The 25,111-nt window shown below is 54.6% G+C and overlaps 9 protein-coding genes across 9 annotated transcripts; 5 read left to right on the plus strand and 4 right to left on the minus strand.

Annotated features, from left to right (window-relative positions):
• Nucleotides 1-640: 640 nt before the first annotated feature.
• J7T55_014398 (nitrate reductase) lies at nt 641-3,422 on the plus strand (the record flags this gene model as incomplete). The annotated part of the gene is made up of 2 exons (XM_053142392.1): nt 641-2,447; nt 2,506-3,422. The coding sequence occupies 2 exons, from the start codon at nt 641-643 to the stop codon at nt 3,420-3,422; spliced, it is 2,724 nt and encodes a 907-aa protein (XP_052994588.1).
• Nucleotides 3,423-3,760: 338 nt separating this feature from the next.
• Nucleotides 3,761-9,761, minus strand: J7T55_014399 (uncharacterized protein; the record flags this gene model as incomplete). Its single annotated transcript, XM_053142393.1, has 2 exons — nt 3,761-8,773; nt 8,829-9,761. 2 exons carry the CDS (start codon nt 9,759-9,761, stop codon nt 3,761-3,763), a joined length of 5,946 nt encoding a protein of 1,981 aa, XP_052994589.1.
• Nucleotides 9,762-10,336: 575 nt separating this feature from the next.
• On the plus strand, nt 10,337-12,002 carry J7T55_014400 (uncharacterized protein; the record flags this gene model as incomplete). The annotated part of the gene is made up of 8 exons (XM_053142394.1): nt 10,337-10,357; nt 10,427-10,516; nt 10,569-10,620; nt 10,675-10,698; nt 11,392-11,594; nt 11,651-11,813; nt 11,870-11,897; nt 11,990-12,002. 8 exons carry the CDS (start codon nt 10,337-10,339, stop codon nt 12,000-12,002), a joined length of 594 nt encoding a protein of 197 aa, XP_052994590.1.
• Nucleotides 12,003-13,371: 1,369 nt separating this feature from the next.
• J7T55_014401 (uncharacterized protein) lies at nt 13,372-15,264 on the minus strand (the record flags this gene model as incomplete). The annotated part of the gene is made up of 3 exons (XM_053142395.1): nt 13,372-13,934; nt 14,038-14,220; nt 14,274-15,264. 3 exons carry the CDS (start codon nt 15,262-15,264, stop codon nt 13,372-13,374), a joined length of 1,737 nt encoding a protein of 578 aa, XP_052994591.1.
• Nucleotides 15,265-18,881: 3,617 nt separating this feature from the next.
• On the plus strand, nt 18,882-19,639 carry J7T55_014402 (profilin; the record flags this gene model as incomplete). Its single annotated transcript, XM_053142397.1, has 5 exons — nt 18,882-18,894; nt 18,981-18,996; nt 19,068-19,152; nt 19,286-19,432; nt 19,505-19,639. The coding sequence occupies 5 exons, from the start codon at nt 18,882-18,884 to the stop codon at nt 19,637-19,639; spliced, it is 396 nt and encodes a 131-aa protein (XP_052994592.1).
• Nucleotides 19,640-20,057: 418 nt separating this feature from the next.
• J7T55_014403 (got1 family protein) lies at nt 20,058-20,814 on the minus strand (the record flags this gene model as incomplete). Its single annotated transcript, XM_053142398.1, has 5 exons — nt 20,058-20,357; nt 20,432-20,447; nt 20,520-20,568; nt 20,634-20,660; nt 20,784-20,814. 5 exons carry the CDS (start codon nt 20,812-20,814, stop codon nt 20,058-20,060), a joined length of 423 nt encoding a protein of 140 aa, XP_052994593.1.
• An 800-nt stretch (nt 20,815-21,614) lies between these two features.
• J7T55_014404 (nad dependent epimerase dehydratase) lies at nt 21,615-22,718 on the plus strand (the record flags this gene model as incomplete). The annotated part of the gene is made up of 1 exon (XM_053142399.1): nt 21,615-22,718. The coding sequence occupies one exon, from the start codon at nt 21,615-21,617 to the stop codon at nt 22,716-22,718; it is 1,104 nt and encodes a 367-aa protein (XP_052994594.1).
• Nucleotides 22,719-23,491: 773 nt separating this feature from the next.
• Nucleotides 23,492-24,166, minus strand: J7T55_014405 (uncharacterized protein; the record flags this gene model as incomplete). Its single annotated transcript, XM_053142400.1, has 1 exon — nt 23,492-24,166. One exon carries the CDS (start codon nt 24,164-24,166, stop codon nt 23,492-23,494), a length of 675 nt encoding a protein of 224 aa, XP_052994595.1.
• A 363-nt stretch (nt 24,167-24,529) lies between these two features.
• J7T55_014406 (uncharacterized protein) lies at nt 24,530-24,979 on the plus strand (the record flags this gene model as incomplete). Its single annotated transcript, XM_053142401.1, has 5 exons — nt 24,530-24,532; nt 24,585-24,641; nt 24,712-24,756; nt 24,808-24,892; nt 24,951-24,979. 5 exons carry the CDS (start codon nt 24,530-24,532, stop codon nt 24,977-24,979), a joined length of 219 nt encoding a protein of 72 aa, XP_052994596.1.
• Nucleotides 24,980-25,111: the final 132 nt, after the last annotated feature.

Here is a 25,111-nt window from a genome sequence, read left to right on the forward strand (position 1 = left end):
CCACGAGGCCAGGGTTGGGTGAGCCAGGTGTGGGATGACGGGGTTGATTGACGGCCGCATCTCCTCGCGCGACACCAGGAGATCTCAACGTCAGCGCCAGCTCTGGCCCTAGAGAAGAGACGAAGCACGCCGTTGGTCAATTCTGTTTCCTAAGCAGACCGGAATTGGAGTTTCCCATCCACTATTCCTCAGTCTCGGTCTCAGTCTCAGTCTCGCTCTCTGACTATCGGTCCAAGGCCGGCGTTGTCAGGGGACAAGCAGCTACTGTGGTGCAACACGGGCACTACACACGGATGGTCAGATCTATGTCGTGCACCACCCCAATGGGTCTGCCCATCTTGATGACCTCCGGGCAAGTGTCTATAGGCACGCGTCAGACACTCCCCAAGTTTGCTTCCTCTCTCTCCAAGTCGTAGGTGGCGCTCTCACTTGTCTTAGCTTATCTTGCTGGAATCAACCAGTTGCTATTTTATGCCTTCCCCTGATTCATGGCCTGAGAGTGGAATATTGTCCTGACCTTGCACTGTATCCCAAAAGTGCAATTTTGCTTCATTCTTTTTGTCCTACTTACCAGATGCGGTAGCTAGCACAACATATAGATGTCTCACAGCCCGCAGATCAACCCTGGACACCTCCCACAATGGCGTCTATAGCCGCCAGCAGCCCCATCATGCAAGAGCCTCATCAAAACTTCACACAGAAACTCGGCCTCCCTCCAAGTCCACCCGCCACCGTCAAAGACCCCGGCTCCCGCACAGAGAGCGTGACGGATTTTCAAATAGGAGAATCGTCTCTCGTCCCGGACTACCGACCCTACCCTCTCCCTCCCGAATCCAGAGCCGCCCAGCGTGTACTCACCGAAGATCTCAAAACTCCAGATAAGCATGTGCCACGAGATCCACGCCTACTCCGGCTTACCGGTGTACATCCATTCAACGTTGAAGCGCCCCTGACCGAATTATGGAATGAAGGATTCATCACAACCAAGGACCTGCACTATGTTAGAAATCATGGCCCCGTACCCCTGGTGCACGATGAGGACGTACTGGACTGGAGTTTCAGCGTCGAGGGCCTGGTGGAAAATCCCCTGACCATGACCCTGCGAGACCTATTGGCGGACTTCGAGCAGGTCACATATCCAATCACACTAGTCTGCGCAGGAAACCGCCGCAAAGAACAGAACGTCGTGCGCAAGACAAAAGGTTTCTCATGGGGTCCAGCCGGCCTGTCAACCGCCCTGTGGACAGGCGTGCCCCTGGACATCCTCCTGGCCAAGGCAAAACCCATCCTCCGCGGCGGCAAGCGGGCGCGGTACGTCTGCTTCGAGGGCGCCGACAAGCTGCCCAACGGGTACTACGGGACGAGCATCAAGCTCAACTGGGCGACGGACCCGAACCGCGGCGTGCTGGTCGCGCACGGCATGAACGGCGAGGTGCTGCCGCCGGACCACGGCAAGCCCCTGCGCATCGTCATCCCGGGCCAGATCGGCGGGCGCAGCGTCAAGTGGCTGAAGCGCATCGTCGTCACCGAGGCGCCCAGCGACAACTGGTACCACATCTACGACAACAGGGTGCTGCCCACCACCATCAGCCCCGAGGAGAGCGCCAACCTGCCCGAGACGTGGAAGGACGAGAGGTATGCCATCTACGACCTCAACACGAACAGTGCGATGGCCCGGCCGGCACACAACGAGCGGCTTGACGTCAGCGCGCAGACGTTCAAATTCCAGGGGTATGCGTACGCAGGCGGCGGGAGGAGGATAACGCGAGTCGAGCTGACTCTGGACCGCGGCAAGTCGTGGCGGCTGGCCGAGGTGTCGTACCCGGAGGACCAGTACCGCCTCGCGCCCGAAGGCGAGATGCTGTTCGGCGGGCGGCTGGACATGAGCTGGCGCGAGTCGTGTTTCTGCTGGTGTTTCTGGTCGTTGGAGATCCCAGTACAGGACCTCGTAGGCGATGCGTGCACGGGCGACGTCATGGTCCGGGCGATGGACGACGCCATGATGGTCCAGCCGCGGGACATGTACTGGAGCGTGCTGGGGATGATGAACAACCCGTGGTTCCGGGTCGTGATACACCGCGAGGGTCACGAGCTCAGGTTTGAGCACCCCACGCAGCCGATCCTGAATGCTGATGGCTGGATGGATCGGGTCAAGAAGGAAGGCGGGAATCTGTCCAATGGGTATTGGGGTGAGAAAGCACCGGGTGAAGAGGAAAGAACTGCGGCGGTGGCTGAGCCCGCCAAGGAGATTGTCATGGTGAACAAAGACATCAAGAGGGAGATCAGCCTAGACGAGGTGAAGCAGCACGAAGGCGAGGAAGAGCCGTGGTTCGTATTGGATGGCGAAGTGTACGACGGCACCAATTTCCTCGAAGGTCACCCAGGAGGTGCAGCTTCGATCATCGGTGCCGCAGGACAGGACGTCATGGAGGAATTCATGGCCATCCGTAAGTATAGAGACGCTCCTCTGCTGGATAAACACTCAATGCTCACACTCTCAAACAGACAGCGAGAACGCAAAGGCAATGATGCCGTCCTACCACATCGGCACCCTAGACGCAGCCTCCAAGAAATCCCTCGCAGCAGGCGACTCAGCCGCAGCAGAAGGCACCTCAGAGCCGCGGGCCGTCTTCCTGCACCCAAAGACGTGGTTCAAGGCGCCGCTGACATGCAAGACGGTCATCAGCAGCGACACCAAGATCTTCACCTTCACGCTGGACCACGCGGCGCAGGAGATCGGCCTCCCGACGGGCCAGCACCTGATGATTCGGCTGCGGGACCCGGTGACGCGCGAGGCCATCATCCGCGCGTACACGCCGCTGTCGGACGCGACGGTCGAGCGGGGCAAGCTGGACGTGCTGATCAAGATCTACCGGGCGAGCGGCGACGGCGCCCAGAAGGGCGGGCTCATGACGCAGGCGCTCGACTCGATCCCGCTCGGCCACTGGGTCGAGTTCAAGGGCCCCGTCGGCAAGTTCGAGTACCTCGGCCGGGGCCTGTGCAGCATCGGCGGGAGGGAGAGGCGCGTGAGGCGGTTCGTGATGGTCTGCGCCGGCAGCGGCATCACGCCCATCTTCGCGGTGCTGCGGGCGGTGCTCAAGGATGCGCTGGACGCGACGCACTGCCTTGTGCTGGACGGGAACCGGTGCGAGGAGGATATCCTGTGCCGGCAGGAGATGGACACTCTGGTGGAGGGCAGGGAAGAGAGGTGTAAGCTTGTACATACGCTCAGCCGGCCGAGTGATGGCTGGGTCGGCGGGAGGGGCAGGATGGACGGAAAACTGTTCGAGAAGGAGGTCGGGCCGCCGAGTGAGGCGCGGGACGAGCTGGTGCTGGTCTGCGGACCCGGGCCCATGGAGAAAAGTGTGAGGGAGAACTTCGCGAGGATGGGGTGGAGTGAAGAAGATTTGCTTTTCTTCTGAGCGTTGTATATAAAGCAAGGGGGCGTCTCCGGCGCAGCAACGACATACGTGTAAATCTCGCCCCCAGTGGCCAGAACTTGACGAATGATGAAACTGGTAAAGACAGCAGATATGCCATCTGTTCTTCAAGGCATGCATATAATCTAGGTATTTGGAATGAATTGAGGGGTATAATCAATTGAGCATTACGGAGCGGTAGACGCCGTGTACCCTGGTGTACCCTGGAAACCCAGATCTTCACAAGCTAGCTCATATCTACTATATGAAGGATATGAAAAACATCTGCATCCCCTCCCCCTCCCCACTGAATTACCACCCAAATTTACACAACGCATTCCTCAAGACGAAGCCATCTCCTTAGACCGTTTGACATCGTCATCCACCGCAGGCTTGGCAGGGATCTCAGCCCCAAGAACTTGATATTGCATACCAACATACCCATCGCTGACTACCAAAATGTCTAGCTTGCTCGCCTCCGCTCCCTGGATGGCCTCGGGGACCTTGATGCTCGTCCGCGCAGACGGCTTGGACCCGACGCTGGCCGACTTGCCCGCGCCTTGCGACCACCCCACGCGCTTGATGGCGTACACCTCGTCCTTGGCCATGTCGCCGACGACCACGAACCAGCCCTCGTTCTGCGGCTTTGGGAACTTGGGCGCGTAGATGTGGGCGTCGCGCTCGACCAGCGCGTTGAGTCGCTTCAGGCTGACGGTCAAGGACTGTGCTGTGATGTCCTCGACTGCGACCTTGACGTTTGGCAGCATCGAGGCGGCCTTAAGGAAACGCTGCTGCACGCCCTGTGGTACGTGCAGGTCCTTGGCCAGCTTGCTCACCTGGCCCTGGCTCATGGCGCTAAGCTGCTGCAGCGTGGTCCTGACCTTGGTCTTCTCGGCGTCCACGCCTGGCAAGATCGACAGCGGTGGCTCCGTGGGCCACCGTGCGGACTTGACGGACTGCAGGACGTTGATCATCTGCAGAACGCTGGAGAGATACCCCGATTCCGTGAGCACATCGATGGATGCCTGGATGATACGGATGGCTTGGTCAAGAACGCTGGTCTGGTCACCAACATAATCCGTGATTGGAAGGCTGATGCGAGACATGTGAGCCTGGAGCAGGAGGAAGGCCTTGACATGTGGGTCCCACATGGGCAGGCCGAAGGAAGTGCCGGGGAAAGTCAGGTTGCGGGACAGTTCCGCGTTGATGAGATCCTCGTTGTGCCTGACGGGCAGCTCATCGTACTCTGTCGCACGGCACATCCAAGTCAGGACGTCGAGGAATGAAGCCTGCGGTTTGGCATGCTTGACCAGGTACCGAATAGTCTTGTGAGAAAGGTAGTAGTAGCTCATGATCTTACCCATTGGCGTTGGATCGACATCACCATTAGGATAGACTTCCACACAGTTGGACTGTGCAAGCTCGTCGAGAGACTTTTCGACCATCTCGATCATGAAGTCATTGGCAAGCTGCTGAGCGGCAATGCTGTTGTGTTCATCTGCCGCGATCTCGAGCCCGTAATAAGACGGGTTCTTGTGAAGGCGCCGGAAGAAGAACGTCCAAGTTAGATAGTCTAGTGCATCTTGCTTGCTAATGACCGTTTCTGCAGAAACCTCGGCGCAAAGATGGTTGTCGAGCACGGTATGCAGCGACGACTCGACTGGGAAGCCGGTGTGCAGGAAGTGTTTGTAAAAGTCCTTGGACGCTTCCTTGGTGAAGATTCGAGCCACACCCGAGTTGTCAAACTGAGGCCGCCCGGCTCGACCAAGCATTTGTAGCACATCAGTAAGATCCATGTCCCTGTATCCTTCAATCTTAGCATCGTAAAACTGAGTGCCCTTGACGACGACCAGGTGAGCGGGAAGGTTGACACCCCATGCGAGCGTGCTGGTGGCGATTAGGATTTGGATTTTATTGTTCAAGAACAATTCCTCAGCGAGCTGTCGATCCGACTCGACGAGACCGGCATGATGGAGCCCAATGCCAAAGCTGATGGCCTCCTTCAGCGCGTCATCCTTGACCCTAGCAAGATTGAGTTGAAGGTCATCCTCTTCCATTTTGAGGAACCTCCTGGGGTTGTCTTCCATGCCACAGAGGTTTATGAGGTCCTTGGCAGTGAGACGTGTCTGTCTTCGCGAAGGCACAAACACTATGACGGGCTTATCTGGGCTGTGGTTCTTGACGGCCAAAAACGTTGGCCTGTTCATGGACTGCATCAACGGACAGAAGCCTCTGACCTCGGGGAATCCGTCAATGTAAAGTTCCAAAGGAACAGGACGAACGGAGTGCCTGAAGTTGAAGAGGCCTTCCTTCACGCCCAGCCAGTTCCCCAGGTCGGTGGCATTGGCGCAAGCAGTCGACATTCCGAGGAGTCTGACAGAGTTCTTGATAGACGATGCGATGTAGTTCATACGAGAGACAATGATCTCAAGAATAGGACCACGATCCCCAGCCAGCAGATGAATCTCGTCAATGATGACCAGACTGACCTGACGGACATAACCTCTCGTTTGCCAACTACGAGAGATACCATCCCACTTCTCGGGCGTTGTGATAATGATATCGGCGTCTTTGATGGTCTTTGTATCCGGTGTGTTGTCACCAGTCAGCTCGACCAACTTCAAACCGAGTGGTTTCGCAAGTCGGACTCCCCAGTCTTTAACGCGCTCGCGGACCAAGGCTTTCATGGGTGCAATGTAGACGACCTTGGAGCCTGGCTTTTCACGGAACGCCCACCACATGGCTAATTCTGCTGCCACGGTCTTGCCACTGCCCGTCGGTGAGCCCAGGAGGACATTTGCTGGGGTATTGTACAGTGTGTGGAAGATTTGGGTCTGCATAGGGTTGAAGAATTGAAAGCGCTGCGCGTATATCTCTTCAAGTCCAGGGTTCTTGAGGGCAGAAATTGAAAGGGGCTGGAGGTTGAGGAGGTCGGTGTACACGCTCTCTGTATCTGGTCTGATGAGATGCTGGAACGACACCGGTGTGACCGTCTCTGCTCCAAGCCACCGATCCGAGACGGCCCGGACATAGATCTGGTTGGGAAGCGGATCTGACAGCGGAATTGTGAAGTTCATCTCGTGATCGTCGTGGATCTTTCTACGGTTCAGTAGGAAGAATTCATGATGATAGATCTCTGATGTTTCCGAATTCTCAACCCAGATGTAATACGACTCTGAAGTGCCATGGACATGGTCGTTCCACTTGAAGTCAGGGTAGATGTAGAGCTGCACCCTCAACACGTCGCGATTCAGAGGTGCTATTTCGGCTTCCACACTTACAGTTGGGAAGTTGTTGAGAATCTTCATAATCTTGGTGCCAGCACCGTGGTTATGCACAAGGCTGCCTATTTCAGCAGGCTCCATGTCGCGCATGGCTTCGACAGTTAGAGACTCCTTAGCGTCTAGCTGATTCAAGATGGGTTTGGAGAGCTCGAATTGGTGAAGGGGATGTTGAAAAGGCCAAACGCGTTTTTCAATGGACTTTGCCAACGTCAACAGAACCAGACATTCGTGGCCCCATCTTCTGTTAAGGGCAATCATGAACAATGCACGGCAAATTCGACCCGCCTGCTGAGCAACGTAGTTAAGATCGTTGGTAAGAGCAAAATCTTCTGGTTGTGCTTTTGAGATGAAGGCTTGGAGAAGAATGTTGGTTTTGGTCTGGGCCTGGTCGATGCCACCGTCGACGTCGCACGGCACAATGTGCTCGTTTTCTCTCATCCTGGACAACTCCTTGCTCTCGTTGTCTCTTGACTGAATGTTATCAAACTCGCCACTCATTGCGATCATCTTCAGGATATCTGCCTCTGTGGCAAATGGCTGCATCATTGTGTTGAATATCTGGATGCTGGTGTGTAGAATGTAGTACTGGCTGGCGATACGACCGATGTCCTTGCTGCGAAGCTCTTCTGTTGTCTCGTTGAAGATGATCATCTGGCATTGCTGAAGAGTTCTCGCAGCTTGTATCGCGAGTTGACGACGCCGTTGGACAAGTGAAGGGTCGTCCTGAAACTCATTCCAGTCGATCCCGTATGCCATTGGGTTCCTTCTCATGCGGACAAAAAGATAAGAGTAACCTATCCACTGAACTGCTTCTGCAATAGACGTCACTGTCCCGAGAGCAACTTCTGCGTTCAAGTTGTCCACGAGCTTGGCCGAGAACTTCGATTCGATGGGAAGCTGCTCCGTGACAGCAGTGAGGTAATGGCTCAGCTTGTCCTGAGTTGTGCAGATCATTCCAATACCAGTGTCTTCAAATTGCGGACGACCGGCACGACCAAAGATCTGAAGCACGTCCAGAATGCCCAAATCAACGAACTTTCCTTCTTGGGCACTATAGACTTGGGTGCCTTTGATCACCACAGCGGCGGCAGGCAAGTTCACACCCCAGGCCAAAGTAGCTGTACAGCAGAGCACCTTGAGGACGCCTTCGGAGAAAAGCCTTTCCATCAAGTTTCGATCGGATCGTGCCATACCTGCGTGATGCACGCCCAGTCCCTTGGGTAGAAGATCTCGAAGTTCCTTTGCCCTGCAGGACTTCATGTCCCTGATCGCAGCCTCGTACTTTGGATGATCAGATGGGTCAAACAGATCGACACAGATGTCATCAACTGCTTTCTCGTAAAGCATCTTCGCTGTTGCCGTGGTATCCTTCCGGGAGTGCACGAAAACCATTACTTGATGGCCCCGTTGCAGCATCTCTCTCACTTTTTCGAAGGCCACTGTATCGATGTTCTCTCTAGACTGTCTTGATCCTGCCTTTCCTTTGACGCCAATGAAGTGCTGCTCCAGAGGCACTGGACGGAAAGAGGCATCGAAATAAAACAAGCCAGCGTATCTGTTAACCTTAAGGAAGTCGGACACGTCGATATAATTCGGAAGTGTCGCACTAAGTCCGACGATCCGGATCAGAGACTGTGTGCTTTCAACCTGTCTCTCTGTGCGAGCAACTAGTGATTCCAGAACGGCACCACGCTCGTCGTGTAGCATATGCACTTCGTCGATGATCAGGAGCCTGACTTTCTGGACAAGCTCTGTGTCACCAGTACCCTTTCTCGTAACAACGTCCCATTTCTCCGGAGTGGTGACTATGATTTGGGTGGCAACGACTTCAGCTTTGGTCAGATGCATGTCGCCGGTGTACTCGCGGCAGCGGATGCCGAGCCATGACAGACGCTTGTTGAACTTTTCTGTGATTTCAGCGGCCAGTGCTTTCATTGGGGCTACGTAGACGACCTTGAAGTCATCTACGTCGACGGCAAATTCTGTTGCAGTATGGTCTTCGAATGGATCAGGGGTCAAATACTGTCGGACGGTGTGCAGGATGGTCAACATTGCTGCGTCCGTTTTACCCTGGAGTTGATCAGCCACCGCATCCACAAACATTTGACAGCACCGCAAAACTTACAGCACCGGTAGGGGCGCAAATGAGCATGTTCTCGCTTGACTTGTAGGCCACGGGATATACAAGACTCTGCATCCGATTGAGCGTCTTGTAGCCCTTGAAGGTGTTTCGACAAAGACCATCCAACTCTTTGATCGTGACCAACTTCTGGCCAGGCCACAAAGTCCCGGGCTTGCCTGCAGGAATAGCGTATTCCTCATATTTGTCAAATTGAAGCCGCTCACTGCCGACAGGAAGTGCGTACTTCCTGCCAGCGTGGTTCAACGAGTTTCCAGCAGAGAAGCTTTTGTACACATGAGGGTACTGCGGCTCCTTGGCCATGGCTGGACCAAGCGCGGCGGTTTTGTGACGCAAATCTTGTCTTCGGAGATTTGCATCTCTCTCAGCCTTGGTGAGAAGGCGTCCCGTAGGCTGGTTCTCAGCCTCCTGCTCTTCGACCTGCTCCATGGCAACAGTGATCTGATCCCTATGGGATATGAGCTCAATGACGAAGTCTAGGTCATCAAAGCCGACCAGGTCCGTCAGGAGCGACTGCAGTTCATCTTCTCTCTGGTTGGACTTTAGGGCGTCCAGGATCTGTAGCTGGAGGGTCTCGGCAGGGAGTCCATCTCTGTGTTCCGACACAGCTGCACATCTCGCGAGAAACCATTGAGGCCCATATGGAGGCTCTTCGTCGATCGCATCGATTCCGTCCATCAGGTCGCCGCTGTCGAGGCCAAGCTCATCCAGCTCGGAGTCGGAGATGAAATCCCACACATCGTGAGTCTCGCCGCTGACAGAGCTTAGGTCGAAATCGTCCTCAATTCCATCAGCATTACTGTTTGTGTCGCCGTTAGGTGCCTGGCTGGGCAGCTTGAGTTCGGCTATCGCAGCCTTCATGGCGGCCACTTGGGCCAGCCACTGTGCCTCTGCATCGGTTACCGAAGAGGGAGCCATTATGGCCTAATGGATTGATGGTCTGCGCGAGGTGCTGCTGTTATTTTGTTGCAGTACGAGTCCTTGTGCAAGCCTGATCAGACCGGGCAACCCAATAAATATGGCGGCTGTCGCCTCTCGATGAGTGAATGTTGGTGGCACATCGACTCGGTATGGCTCATAATGTCGTCTGTGATGCTTACATGTACACTGCCTACAAACAATGGTACCTGGATCCACTTATTCCACAGGGGTGCTCTAGCGGCCTCCTTACTTGGTTAGCACCTGGCTTAAGCTGCGGCCTGGCCCATCGGACCCTCGGACAGCGCATGTGACGCAGGTCTGCCCATTTGACAAGTGGCGGCCTGGACGGACCAAGAGACGGCCGATTCTGGGGAGAAACCAAACCGCTTAATCCTCTCGGCGCCTCTTAAGTTTCAGCCTTTCTTCTCATCCACGAGCCCGAACCTAACCACCTACGTACTGCACGATTTTCCTTTGACGAAGCGACAAATCGATTCCGAGGATCCAACTCTACACTCGCTGAGAAAGCCCCCCGAAACCGACCCGCACGATAACACGATCCCGCCATCACCATGAAGCTGCATTACCTTGGCGTGCGTATCTTGGCCCGCCTGTAACAATGAGGCCCATCCCACGGTGCTGACGGTGCTTTGATGGCCCAGATCATCCGAAACGAAGGCAAGCCCTCTCACGAGCTGGTGTCTGAGAAAGAGCTCAGCTCCTACTCCCGCTTCACGAAAAACAACTATGCAGTATGCGCATCATTCCACAACAGCACGAGGACGATCTACTGACTTCGACGAGGAATTCATGACAGTCTTCGCCAAGACCGTGGCAGAAAGGACGAAGCCCGGACGTAAGTGACCCTTATCTCTCATCGCATTGCGAGGACGGCGCTGACAGCTTGCAGAACGACAGGACGTCGAAGAACAAGGTACGTTTTGACTTGTCGCGCCCGAGAGCGATAATTCTCTTTACACAAAATGCGCCGACCCGAAGACCTCGATATAGACATATACGGATGGCTTTAGTCCAAGTGGGAGCCGACTCTTTGAGGATTCAAAATTGCCGTGTGGCGCCACTACGATAACACGGCGGATGCGATACCTACATCCAGACACACATCGAAGGCCGAGAAACAGCAAGCGTATGCAAGAACCATCTTTGGGCAGCCTTCTCGGTGGTGTGAGGTTCAGTCTTGATCAACGTGTTCCAGTGGAAGACTCCGGCGTAGGAGGCATACTTGGACGTGGGCAGTATCCGGTAGCAATCAGGCATTTTCCTGGGGCAACCTCTTGTCACCGAGCGGCGAGCACGAAGTTCCAACCTTACCACCCGGGATGTGTAATTGAGCGAAAAGACGATACGGAGTCCCGTCATATTCCGCGCAGCAGATGCTGTCACTGGGGCAAATCACGACAGGCGCTTGTTGCTGTTCGACTTGCGTGTTCTGTCGGCTTTTTGTTGGAGTAACGAGCAACTTTGGTCGAAGACGAACTGCCCTTGAAATCGACTGCTAGACTGCTGCAAATGGGAGGACAAGGCGGCCAGTGTCGTCTGGGGTGTTTCTCCGCGGTGCAAAGCGACATAGCATAGCGTGAGGAGCATAAAACTGACGAGACCCTAGACCTCACCTTCCACGCTTACGCTCGATCGGAGGGTGTCTGCGGAATCATCATCTCTGATCACGCGTACCCGGCCCTTGTGGCTCACCAGCTGCTCTCCAAGATTATCGATGAGTTCCTCGAGGCCAACCCACGTTCCTCATGGGTAACGGGTCAGCCCAAGATTGTGATGCCACAATTGAAGGAGTACATCGATAAGTACCAAGTGAGCTCAACACGGTGATTGCGATGGATTTTACATGAGTGCTGACGATGCATCAGGACCCGCATCAAGCCGACAACATCCTGAAGATCCAGAAGGAGCTGGATGAGACCAAGATCGTGCTTCACAAGACGATTGAGAGCGTGCTGCAGCGAGGCGAGAAGATCGACGACCTGGTCCAGAAGAGTGACGGATTGAGTTCTCAGTCCAAGATGTTCTACCGTAAGCCCTGCGCCGACAGAATTTGAGTGTCAGGATTGATACTGACTATTCCTCAGAACAAGCAAAGAAGCAGAATTCGTGCTGGTAAGTTATGAGCAAAGGAAGCTCGATGGTTGAGAGACCTGGGTCGACCGAACCCCACTGAGAAAGATAACCGCTAACCCACTGGTGTACAGCTTGGTCATGTAATCGCTGCCGCGCGTCGCAGTTCCTGTCTTTTCCGGGTTTCCCTTTGATAACTGAGGTTTGGGTCGTACCTGGGTAGTTTGGAGGCTTCTTAGTTTAAAAGAGCAATCATTTGCGCATCCGCCTGCAAAACACATTTGGCGTTGAGACCCTAGCTTGTGTCGCCCTTCGGTCGACCTATATAATCAATTCTCCTATGATTTTTCCGGGTTGTGAGGCTCGGCATGCACGTGGTGGAAATCCAGCACCCGAAGCCCCGGTGCTGTTCATGTCCGCGGGCATGGATGCTCTTGCCAGCCGTCAATCGACACATGTGACATGGTCTGCGCGTTTTGCTGAAACGGTCACATCAGCAGGCAAGGTGACATCAGTGACGAACGCGAAACTCACCGACCGCTGTCACAATCCATATGACAGCCGACTCATAGCATAGAATTGTTTAAGTTTAGAAGCACAGCTACTACCCACATTCCACTTCTTCACAGCGGCCGTTGCGTGAGTGCTGTTGACAATGCTACCCTGCCGATTCACGCTTGCGGCTATCACGTTAGAGATCTCCATCACAAAATGCACGCATGGGAAGCTTGTTGGATTCCGGAGGGACCATGTCACAAGAGTGGCGATCATTTGGTGTTCGTCTTGAAGAGCTTCTTCATTTTGAAACTGCCTATTGACTGGCATGGCGACATATGATATATATCCAACCACTAGCCTCCAACTTCACCCCACATCCATCCTAGTTCACCACCTTCCACCTGCCCGTGGTGGTCGGTCACCAAAGAAGTGAGCCTGTCCCAAAAGAGAACTTCAAGCCGCCGCCCACCCGTCCGCCCGCACTCCTCACGCACGTGTCCTTCAAGAGTGGCTTCGTAAAATTCGCCGAGGTATCGATGAAAGGAAGAAATGTTGCATAGCAGGGTCTGGAAACCGTCGAGGCTCGCTCCTGGTGAAAGGCTTATACAGGGAGCAATTAAAGCCGGAGAAAGTCTTTTGCAAAGGCCGGAAGAGGGGACCGGAGGGTACCCCGTCGGTCGCTGGGCCTTTGTAGAATCGCTCGTTCGCCCGCGCCCGAAACATTATCCCGTGTGGGACAGAGAAGGAAATGGTCAAGGGAATGTCCACAAAGGAAATTGAAAGAGAAGAGAAACTTGAAGCAGTAGAAAGAAGAGAGGGGGAAAAAAAGGTTGCCGCTCCCGCTATGTTCGAACCATCGAAACTCCTGTCTCGCTTCCCAGAAGCATGTCATGACAAGCACCGCCTGTGCGCCTTCCGAAATCCTTCGCTAGCATGATGAGACCAATTCAAGATGCGATGTAAAACAACCCAGCTCGCTTGATTTTGAAAAATGAAATTGGGGGGGGGGGGGGAGATATCAACCGCCTTCCACAACCGCCCACGAGCTCTTCCTGTTCTGCGCTAGGTGTGCTGGGTTGACTGGGCTCTCCCTCGGGTGGATCAACGTCGGTGTGCTGCTCTTAGTCTCTTTGATCGACTCTTCGTCCGTGAGACGCCTGCTCGGGCTTGGCGATTTCACAATCTTCACCCCGAGCGGGCTGACAGATGCGCTGCGCTCCGCGCCGGCGGTTCCCCTCCTCGTCTGCAGCGGCCGCAAGAGCTGCCGCTGCTGCCGGGAGATGCTGATCTGACGCGCGATGCTGACCTCCACCGCGCTCTGGAACGCGGCGTCTGCCTCGTCCAAGTCGCTCGATGGCTTGGTGGCATGCGTGTGTGCCGTAGCAGAGGAGGCTGCCGAGGGCGAGCGTTGACGGGGGCCGGATAACACCGAGGCGGCGGTAGATGATGCGGAGACTGATTGCGGTGAGACCATCTGCCATTGTGGCTCGTGGAGTGTAGGCTTGAAAGGCTGCGAGATGACGATTTCGTCGGCAGGAGAGTCCATCTCAGTTGGTGAGTCGAGTATGAGACCTGACTTGTCTGGCCCAAAGTGGAAACTCGTGTCGGTGGGGTAGATCGGTTCAAGTTCTCGCTTCGGTTGTTTCCTCGTTTGCGGCGGGGAGTTTTCGAAGGGATTAGGTACAACTAATGTAGGGCCATGGCTCTTCGACGGTGCACTTGGACCTGGCTTGGTGTCGAAAGTTGCCTGCGTTGGCGAGGGTAGTCTTCCTGGTGAAGTGTTCGATCTCATCTGCCGGGAACGACTCGTAGGAGTATCCAAAGCGGGAGTCACACGGCCTTCGGATGGCATTGGGAATAGCCTCAACTGAGGTGTCGCGGTTGGCTGTGGTGAGGTTGCTCTTCGTTGTCTTGACGAACGTTCTTTCTCCATCTCCTCTGCCTCGACCTTGTCGTCGATTGTCTTCAACCGCTGCAATGTTGCTTGTCGTCTCAACAATAACGATCCAGCAGAGTCTTGCTTCGGTTGAGGGTGCCCAAGGAGATCGCTAAACATGACGCTGTACCGCTCCAACTTTGTGTCGGGAATATTCACATCCAGAAATGACGGAATAGGAGGAATATTCGCTTGCTGCTGCCGATATGTATTCCCTTGGCGTCCAGGTAGCCCAGCGCTTTTTGGTTGGGTAGGCGGCTCGTCAACGTTTTGAGGCATCGTATTCGATCGGATCATGATCGGCTTGTGCTTCGGTACCTTTCGTTCCGCTTGGGTATTGCTCCTCGTGGGTGTTGGCTTTGTAGCCACGTTCACAGACGACGTTGATACTTCAACAGTTCGCGCAAGTGTTATGGTCGACTTGCCAGCGTCGGTTTGTGCCAGCCCGTGCACTTCTTCCTTTTTCTTCCCACCACCGAATAGCCCACCGAACAGCTTCCGCCTCCCGGTCTTTTTCCTTTGCAAAGACCCAACGGGAGCCGCACCCGCGGATGAGGGTTCTGAAGAGCTGATCATCTGAGGAGACGCTGGTGGAAACTGAGCCTGCCATCTCGAGGGTGAGGGATCTGGTCGTAACGGAGGGCTCCCCAAAGCCATCCCTATTGGAATTTCGCCCGAAGTTATTGACTCTGGAGTCTGCACCCTGATCGGTATAGACACCTCGTGTATTACTGGAAAATTCGGGCTGTGCTCTGGGGTCAGTGTTGAACCCCGGACGGGCACGTGGTACTGAGACATCTCAGCCATGCGACTTCTGATGTACATGTCGTCCCTGGATACTCGTTTGTCGAGGCCCTGTTTTTGTCGTGCAGTTCTGAAAAACATGTCGTCCTTCGACATCCTCTTGTCCAAGTTACTCCGTGATGACCCCTTGGCCGTCAGGCTCCCAGACGTGCTGGGTCGTGCTGAGGCCATGATTGCCGGCGGCACGGAGCTTTGTGATGATGACGGTATTCGAGGCAACGGGCGGTCGAAGAAATGGAAGTTGTACCCGGGATGGATTTTGTTAGGGGAGGTGCCAGCATTTGAAGGGAATCTGCCGGTAGGGAACGAGTTTAATGATTGCAGGGGAGGGCCTGATACACTTGCTGCGTCTCGGCCGTGCATCTGTAGCCCACTTCCTTCGTACCTCCCATGCTCCATCTGATGACCCAGTGCTGTCCGGCCAGACTGGAGCTTTCCGGAGTTGGGACCACTTTGAACAATTGTCGATCCCCGTATTCTTGGTACAATGTACTATGTAATACGGGACTTCAGATGGTCAAATTCCCGGTCACCGCAGATGAGGAGGACTGCTTCGGTGTAATGTGGGGACGGGTTTCGAGAAGATGAATGGCAACACGCGACCTGCATGTAAGTGGTCCCTATAAAATGCGCTAGGCAATGATAACATGAATAAGGACGAGGATTTTGTCGACGAGCGAAGCACTTGCCGTCGGGCTGCCAGGAGCTCCGCGAGACAGAGGCAGATATGAGTGCTAAAGAAACTCGTGAGGACATGAAGAAGCAAGCAACTTACATATTCCAGACCTACCAATTTGTTGACCATGTGTATGTGTTGCCAGCGATACAGCAGATAGATTCCTGCCGGGAATCTGCTTGTGCCCCCAAGCCTCCAGTCTTCTATGGTGCGTTTGAGATTGGAAGGGATGGTTTATTTCCAGAGAGATCATCGACATGGGTATGTCCTTGCAAGGCGTACGGGGTGCCCCGGACAAGACCAGGGTCTTGAGTGGAACAGACCGGCGGGCGTAGGATGAGACCCTTGTTCTAGGCCATCAGACTAATGAGGTCTTTGCAGTGCAGCACCGCGAGCGTTGCACCGTTGGCTTCTCTGAAGAATGATTACTGTTTCGGAATTTCGAGTCAAGACGTTGGCGACTACTCCGCGCTGACGGCCCGCCGAACGAGCCTCAGTCTGACCGCCACAAAGGCGTTCAACTCTGTTTAATGAGATACTGGGATGTCCTGCCAAGTCGTCCTGAGATGACGTCCACACATTGCCACCCCTAATCAAAGATGGAGCGCATAATGGCTTGATCATTCGCGATGCCCCATCGGCATCTCGATGAAGGCGTGAGATATCAGCCCCAGTCATATCTTGCTCAGCTGGTCGCGAAGTCAAGCTGAGCTTGGGGTCTTGGAGGGTGCCGTCCGGCTGGGGCCGTCAAGACGACGTGAGTGGATGTGACATCAATGAGGCTTCAGGGTTGCGATGATGAGCTGATATTGCTGGCCAACCCATTGGTCGTCAGAATATGTGGCAGCAAATTAGATGCCACTTGCGCCAGAACTAGTTTGCGAAATTGCTATAATAAGCTTGCGATGTGAAATGAGTTGATACCTCAATGGTAGAGGTGGAGTGCAGCCGACGTCCAACTTTACTGCAAGGCTAGCAGCGTTGCATTCGGCTGCCGACTGAAGAGGCAGCTACGAATAGCGCTGACACCTCGTCTTATAACGAAGCGTTGTATAGTAGCCGCTCCAGTGTCGTTGGTCGTGGAGCTGCTCGCCGGCGCTCAGACGTGCCCACGCTTAGGCGATTATCTGCCCGTGACAGCCAGATCATCGTCTCAGAACTGATCCGGGGCTGCCCTGTGGCCCATGCTGTGTGATTGATCACAGATGGTTGAATCCCTTGGAGGTCAAATCGCCAGGTAACACCTGAACACTACCCGGCTGCCAAGAATGTTGTTTCACCCTACCGGAAATAGCATAGCTTATAATGTCTCATCAATGCAAATCGTGTGAGGCCGTGGCTGAAACTTCTGACTTGGACAGAAGGTCCCCCGTCCTAGAGAGGGTGCTTCGAGAACGCCAATGGAAGAAATGAAGTCGGATGAAAGTTTGTGAGAAACGTTGTGAACCTTCTCAGAGGAGCCGCACTGCCGGACACGCAAGGGAGTGACGCGAAGTTCGTTGACCAGGTACAATCAACAACAAATTGCGCAAGCCAAGAGAACAAGGTAACGGCTGCTACTTAGTTAAACCTTCGAAAAAGCTACCATCGACAATGAGCAAACCTGCGGTGGGTTCAATGGTCATTCCGTATAGAGCGCGGGTGTGGACTGTATCCGAGTTTTATAGTGAGAAGTCTCGGGTCGCGCACGCGTGACAACCGATGGCTTCTATCAGCATCGTCCCAGAAAGTCGACGAGTATGTTGTCGAGATCACGGAACGCGCCGCAAAGCTCGGACCGGTGATCCTGTGCATCTTTCAAAGTCGAGACCAGTTCTTTAAGGTGATCTACCGCACCATCGGATCGCCGGTCTGGACAATTGGTGCAAAATCTCGAAGCAAGGAGTTCCCTTTAGCAGGCTCCTCTATGCGGCGTGATCTGCAGCTGACATGAGATGCCAGCAACGTTTCAAGGCTCGTGGATCTGTCCCAGAGAGGATCGGTTCGAACATCGTTCGGGCTGCCTGCCCAACTGGTGCATGTACATATGCAGAGTTGCAAAAGTCCAAGGCCCCGACAAGCAGTTCGTCCAGATGGCCCTGTGTCACAAAACTGGGGCTGCCCGAGATCTGAGGGGCATCCCGGATGTCGTTCCGTTTTCACGAGCTTGACTGCCTCCTATCCGTGGAGAATGTCACCCTCCAGAACTGGTTTCTGCGGTGTCAAAGTATCGAGCATAAACTTGGTTCGCGATGTTTCGATTCCTTGTCTACCGATGAAACTGCGTCGAGCCTCCTTCTAGATCAGAGGGGCGCGCTGCAAAACGAGCTGCTCAGGAGAAACTTGCGGATGGCATAAAACAATCCAAAGGGGTATAAGTTATGCGTGTTGGTCAGCGAAGAATACACGGCATTTAAACCTGAGTCGCGCCTCCAATTCGTATTAGCCTGAAGGGTCCCGAATTGATATGGTCTTGCGCTGCCAGGCCGGCATGACCAAGCTTTCGAATTTCGAGTTCGATGATTGAAGAGACCAGTGCACGGTACGAGATGACGTGACGATAGGCACTGTGGCCCCCTTGGCTTTACCGCTTCGACTGGTCGGTCCACGGCTGTCTATGAGACCCATCAAGAGCGGTCTGACGGTCTCGGTGTCGGTGACCCGCGGTTCACGCTGCACTCTTGCACGAGAGCCTCATACAGCCGCCCCCAAAAAAGGTTCGTCTTCTGTGAGCATGTGCCCAGAAAACGGCACTTGGTCACAGGCATGGATAATATGAATGCATTAGGCGGCATCATGCCGTCTGGCTTGCAGTAGAATGCTCGAGCTGATACGGACCCGTACTCCCAAGAGAGATGCGTAGGTGTAGAGGGGTTGTGTTGATCACTGAGCACGGTAAATCACCAGAGATTGGAAGTGGATTGGTGAGACCCGCTTACTTAAGGTGACATGGGTGCCAAAAAACCAAGCAATTCGGGCAGCGGGACATTTTGGAACTCCAAAACAACCACATCATACCCAAACGACAGCTTCCCGCTACTACCACTGACCTTTGAAACCGTGTTCCTTCTTCTGCACAGAACCTTTTCGAATTCTTCGTACCCCGTATCACACAACCCAAAACACCAACAAGATGTCGTGGCAAGGTACCGTAACAGCCATTCCTACCCAGCTCATGCCCCTTTTGAACCCCCACCTTGGCGCCGCGGCGATGAAGCTAACTCTGTCACAGCTTATGTTGACTCCAGGTAACGACAGCACCTCGCCACAACAATCACAGAACACCATGACTAGTTCCATGTGCTGACTTTCATTGCAGCCTTGTCGGCTCCGGTCATGTGGACAAGGGCGCCATCATCAGCGCTGCCGGCGACAGTGCCTGGGCTACCACTTCCGGCTTCACGGTACGGAATTACCCCGCCATTTCCAGGAATGAGGCCATGTTATGCCCACCACCCGAGCTCGACACCCCTTGACAGCGATGCCGACAGATGGCATTCGGGACGATCCAGCTGGCTGACACGGAATGGAAAACAGATCAGCGCCGAGGAGATGAAGAACCTCGCCGACATCGCCCGGGGCGAGACGGCCGCCGTTGACAAGGCACACGCTGAGGGCATCCACGTTGCTGGCGAGCGATTTGTCGTCACCCGTATTGATGACGGCAACATCTACGCCCGACAGGTAAGAACCTCTCGATAAAACTCTAGATGCGGCAGCAGACAGAGCAGTGCCTGACACTGCAACAACATCCAGGGACGAACCGGCATCGCCGTCTCCACGTCGAAGCAGGCCATCCTGGTCGCACACCATGGCGAGGCCCAACAGGCAGGAAACACCACACAGACTGTTGAGGCGCTCAAGGACTACCTCGTTGGCCAAGGCTACTAAGGAATCCAGCCTGGAGGAGGACGGAACGGAGAGACTCGAAGTGGATATGAAGAAGGGGAGCCACCCACCTAGACACGTGGCAGTGCGTTGAGTCTATAGAACAGCGCGGACCAAGTGGGAACGCCGAATTTTGAGCAGCGAACGCCGTCGTTGATTTTCTGCATATCCGAGGCAACGTCGTACATATTGTCTTTTGACAGCAATAATTGTGATACCGTGAAGGTGTTCTTTGGGGCCAGTAGCGTACAGAAACAGCCCAGATGCAAAGATGGGTATTCTTCCACTCAGAACGCCGCAAATATGTCTACGAGACAGCAATTTAAACCTTGCCCTGCCATTATCCAAGTAGCCTGCCAAGGCCGTGGTTTTACCCGGTTCTCATCTTACAAGCGTCATCAAGCATGCCGTCGACGCAGGATCAGACCGGCAATTCCGCGTTTCTCCTGCCACCCATCCCGAGCCGATCTATCACGACTCCAATATACGGCCCAACGACGGGTGCACTCCTCGCGAAGGCAGCTATAGTACCGAAGAAATCGCCAAACAGCACCATAATACCGTACAGCTCGACGCAGAATCCGATCAAAGGCCACCGCAGCAATATCAGAGCCAGCCCAGCGAAGAACGCCGCCGTGCCTTTTGCCTTTTGCTTCCTCGCAAAGAAGAGAAGTGTCTTCTGCGGCCCGATTATTATGGTAAGTCCGATCAGGAAGAGGATCTGTCGCCCACGAAGGTCAGCTTAGGCACAGGTCTCGGAGGTCACCGCAAATTCGTATCCAGGGGGCCGCATACGTTTCCCATCGCGAGCCTGGCAAGGTCCCCAAACGTCAGCCAAACAAAGATCCCACAGGAGGGTGCAAATTGCTTTGCGACAACTCACATAGCCCTGTCAAAGAAGAGCATCACTCCTCCTATCAGGAAGAAGCCGCCTATCTAGCTGTCAGCCATTGCGACAAGACCACATTTTGCCCGTCAATGGACAGTGAGATCGTACCGCCGGAGCAGAATGCCACTCCGATTTCTGTCGCAGAGAAAGCCTCCAGGTCAGCCTTTCATCGTCCATTTCCTTGGCCACCCCGTCAGGTCGCGTGCCTGCGACGCGTCGAGGGGCAAAGAGCTTTGGGGAAACCGCATTGTAGCATACTTTGGGCGTCCGACAGCCACATTGAAGGCATCTTGGCGTATCGCAGGCGAGAAACACTCGGTGCAGGATTAGGGAGGATTTGGATTTCCGGCGAGTTGTCGGCGAAGAAATCGGCCCCAATTCAGTAACAGCGAGGCGGTGGTTTGTCGCAAAACGGCCGGAAATGTTGAAAAGTGTCTCGTTGCGACTGAAACAGGGGTGGCCTGCAGCTGGTCAGTTCTCAGAAAGCTACCCCCCTAAGCCAAGGGCAGGCGTGGCAGGGTTAGCTATGCTGCCAGCAGCGGCCTGTTGTGGCACATACAGCGGCCGATCCCTCTGTCAGATTGCCGTGCGCGGAAGCTAACAGCGACGGCCACTCCTACCCCTGTTTCGAGCCGGCAGATACTGTGTAAGCAACAACAGATTCCGGGAACCTCTTCCTTCTCCGCCAACTCGTGTTCAGCTCATGCTATTTGGGCCATCGCGATAACTCCCCGAGTCTGATCGTCGTTGCCCTTTTCGAGCATGTACCTTACTCAGCACTAACACATGCTACATCCTGTCACTGTGTTTGCCAAGATCTTTGGTTGAATAAGTCCCGCAAAGCCAGGAACCATGGAAGAGACTATAGGTCTGTAGTGCGTCTTGAATCTTACTGTATTACTAGTTACCGGTGATAGTTGCTTCCGTGCGCTAGGAGCGCTTGTTAAGGATAAAATACGGAGAGCGCGGTTAGATGAGCATACGATCGCGTAAGTATAAAAGACGCTCGAGTTGAAATGTGATGTATACCTTGCGTGCCCCTCACCTGCTTTCTATGTCTTCCAACGTCCCTACAAGAAGAATTTCAACATGGCTCAAGGCAAAGTTCTCCTCACTGGCGCGACCGGCTTCCTCGGCTCTGCCATCCTCATCGACATCCTGAAGGCTGGCTACACAGTCCACATAGCCGTCCGGAGCGACTCCAAGGCTAAGTTTGTGCGAGAAGCAACCCCCATCGCCTCGCTGGGCAAAGACTCGGCCTGCAAGTTCTTCATCGTGCCGGATCTCACGGCAGAAGGGTGCCTGGATGACGCCGCAGCCGGCACGGACCTGGTCGTCCATTGCGCCAGCCCTACACCGTTCACGGACGGAGATGTGGAAAAGAACGTCGTCGTCCCAGCGGTCAATTGCACGCTGCGAGCTCTGGAAAGCGCCCAGAAGGCTGGAACAGTGAAGAGGGTGGTGGTGCTGTCGTCGCTGGGCGCGTTCGCCGGGCCCGAATTAGTCGGAGGCACATATGTCCCAGAAGAGGAGATCTTCCTGGGCGACAAGCCAAACGATGACTTCGGGCCACCGTACTACAGCCCCTTGGTTGGTTACTGCGCGGCAAAGACAGCCGCCCTGAAACAATCGCTCAAGTGGATGGAGAAGGCTGTTGCGGAGGGAAGCGTCAACTTCGACATGATCAACCTGGCGCCATGTTACATCTTCGGAAAGGTGCCACTGGCGACTAGCATGGCCGATGTCTGGGGGACGAGCAACTCGGTGTTGCTGCCTCTGTTGACAGGCGCAAGCCTGTCGAAGGATGGCGGACCCAACCCTCAGACACTGGCCGGCGGCTTGCTTGTTGACGACTTGGTGGATGTCGTGCACAAGAGCCTGGAACTGGATAATGTCAAGACGCCGGAGTCAGGGCCCAGCAAGCACATTGTCACTTATGTACAGGCGGCCAGGTTCAAGTGGAACGACATCTTCCCGATTGTTTCGAGAAAATGGCCCGAGGCCGTAGAGAAGGGTCTTATCAAAGGCGACGGCGACTACCCCACGAAAGCGAACATCAACTTTGCCATGGAGGAGTTCACCAAAAATTACGGCAACTTCAAGGTCAAGGGTATTGAGGGGATTCTTGACGCGACCGTTCCGTACTATCTGGAGATGATGGAGAAGGATAAGTCTGTGCCGGCCGCTGCTTGAGTGGATTGCACAGCCCGGACTGCAGTTGTAACCTAGACATGACATAAGCACGCACGGGCCATTATAGGTTAGCTATCATACAAAATTCTAGTTTCCAAGCTCTGCTGTCTTCAGAATGACCCTTTGCTCTGTCAACAAGCCGGCATTGTATGGCACGGAAAACACCAAGATTGGTACTCAAAATTGTTGATGGCATGGGATTCACATCCTCGAAAAGCCTCTATCTCGCCAGTCAGCTAGGTAAGGGGGCTGCGTTCCATGCTTGGACACACCACTCCAATCCCTCTTCATTGTCTTCTCTCAACCAGCACAACTACATGCCCCGACGGCCTAGCTCTTTCGCTTGGTAACTGAGTCCTGTCTCCCCACGAGTTCTCGGTGATCTGTCGGCTTTCTCTTTTGAAAAGGCAAAGAACAATCGATCGCGATTAAGCCGGAGCGTCAACTGTCATCCCGTTGTCGAAAGACTTTGGGTGCGTAGTCGGGGCTTGACTTTGATGGTCGTACATATCTCTTTCTCCCTCTCTATCCTCTCTCAGATGCCGCCATGCGTGCTTGCAATTCGACAGAGTCTTGCACCAATAAGCCCAGTCCCCTTGGGGGCTCCAAAACGCCTGCCGTTGATATTTGCCACCGCCGATGTCGTGACCTGCCTGCTCCTTGAACGCCGTCTCCACCGTACCATACTCGTAGCCTCAAATTATAACCCGGTCCAACCCAGCCTCGTGCTCATGTAATGTAAGATGTCCGCGCGAAAAGCACCTGGACAGTCCTCACTTCAGGACCGTATGCGCGCCACGCGCCTCCAGGTACTGCTCGGCATAGCCCTGCGGCAGGCCCCTGATCATGGCAAACACCTCCTTGTCGTGGTACCGCAGCCGCGTCTTGGGGTCCTGGTACGGCGCGGGCAGGCCGGTGACGTCGCAGTACCGCTTCTGCGGCGCCAGGCTCGGCGCGCTCTCGATGTTGGTGTACGTCGCGCTCGGCGCGCCCGCGCCCCCGCTCAGCCCGCCCGTCGTCATGCCCGCCCCGTTGGGCCGCAGGCTCTTCTCCAGCACGAGCTTGGACAGGCTGCGCGACGCTTGCGCGAGGTTGGGCTGCGACGACGCGCTGCCGTTGGGGCCGCCGGGTGTGGAGGAGGCCTCGTTGGCTGGCGTGGACGTGCCGCTTGTTGATAGACCGTCGTCCTTCTCGTCGTCGCGGCCTGCGGCGGCGTCGTTCGGCGTTGCGGCGCCCGAGCCGTTGTCCATCGGCGTGGCGGCCAGGGAGGCTTCTCTGCGAGAGGCGTCGCCGAGGATGGTCTTGATGTTCTTGTTGCGCCTCTGGTTGGGCCGCCAGGCGGGGTTTCGGAAGGACTTGTGGATGGAGTGGATGTCGAGCTGTTCAATCAGCGCGTAGTGTGCCGCCTGTTCGGCCTCTTTGGCCTCTTTCGCCTCGGCGCTGTTCATCTTGTGTTTGGAGTGCTGATCTCGCCCTGAATGTGCACAGCAGAGCAGTGATTCGTGACGATGTGTAGTGCGTAGTTTGTTCGTAGATGAGTAGGTCGATGAGTTCGGTTTGTGTCTGGCCAAAGTTACCTGCGCTCGGTATTGTCTGGATTGAAGCTCTCAAAGCTGGGTGCAGCTGCGGCCGGTAAGCCTCGCAGGGATGACCTTCTAAGGGCACAGTACAAATGGCGCTACACCCTCTCTAACACTGTCTCTTAATGGCCTTGATTCTGACAGCGTGATTGCAGACGCGCCAAACCCTAGGCAACCCTCATCAGGAAGTCAATATTGACGCATCTACAACCACGCCGCCTGATAACCAATATGGTACGTCTGCAGTAGCAAATGCATTGGAATTCGGCCGCTGATGTATTGATAGGAGAGCCCCCATGAGCATCAGCAGAACCTTCTGCTATCCCGAGTCGTTACGAACGTGGTGGGTGCTCCCCTATGTTCCTTGACTCTGTGCCTGGATGAAGTATTCAGCATCTGACGACTGTTTGCAGGAGAAATTGAACGAAGCAGTGATGGTCATGAATAAGACTCTACAAGTAAGACATCATCTCTGTCTATGGCGTTTCCTCAAGCTTATGCTTCAACAGGAGATCAACATCCAAAACATGAACATCGAGCTTGTTGCACAGATGTTCAAGAACTACCAGTCCAACGTTCTGTTCCATCTTGAAGGTTTGTGGTGATACAGTTATGGATTTCAAGAAGTACCAGACAGCTGACAAGCTTCCAGCCACGGACAACCTGAAGGACCCAGCTTGAAGAAGTTCGATGTCAGCGAATTTTACGGGTAGAGGGCGGTTGACTGCATCATTCTGAGAACGCACCATGCATTCATGTAAATCCTCATACCACACCATTGCTTCTGGATGGCATCCATCTATAAGGTTATCC

The sequence above is a fragment of the Diaporthe amygdali genome (assembly GCF_026229845.1).
Source record: "Diaporthe amygdali strain CAA958 chromosome Unknown NODE_11_length_1138210_cov_64_948100, whole genome shotgun sequence".
NCBI lineage: Eukaryota > Fungi > Ascomycota > Sordariomycetes > Diaporthales > Diaporthaceae > Diaporthe > Diaporthe amygdali.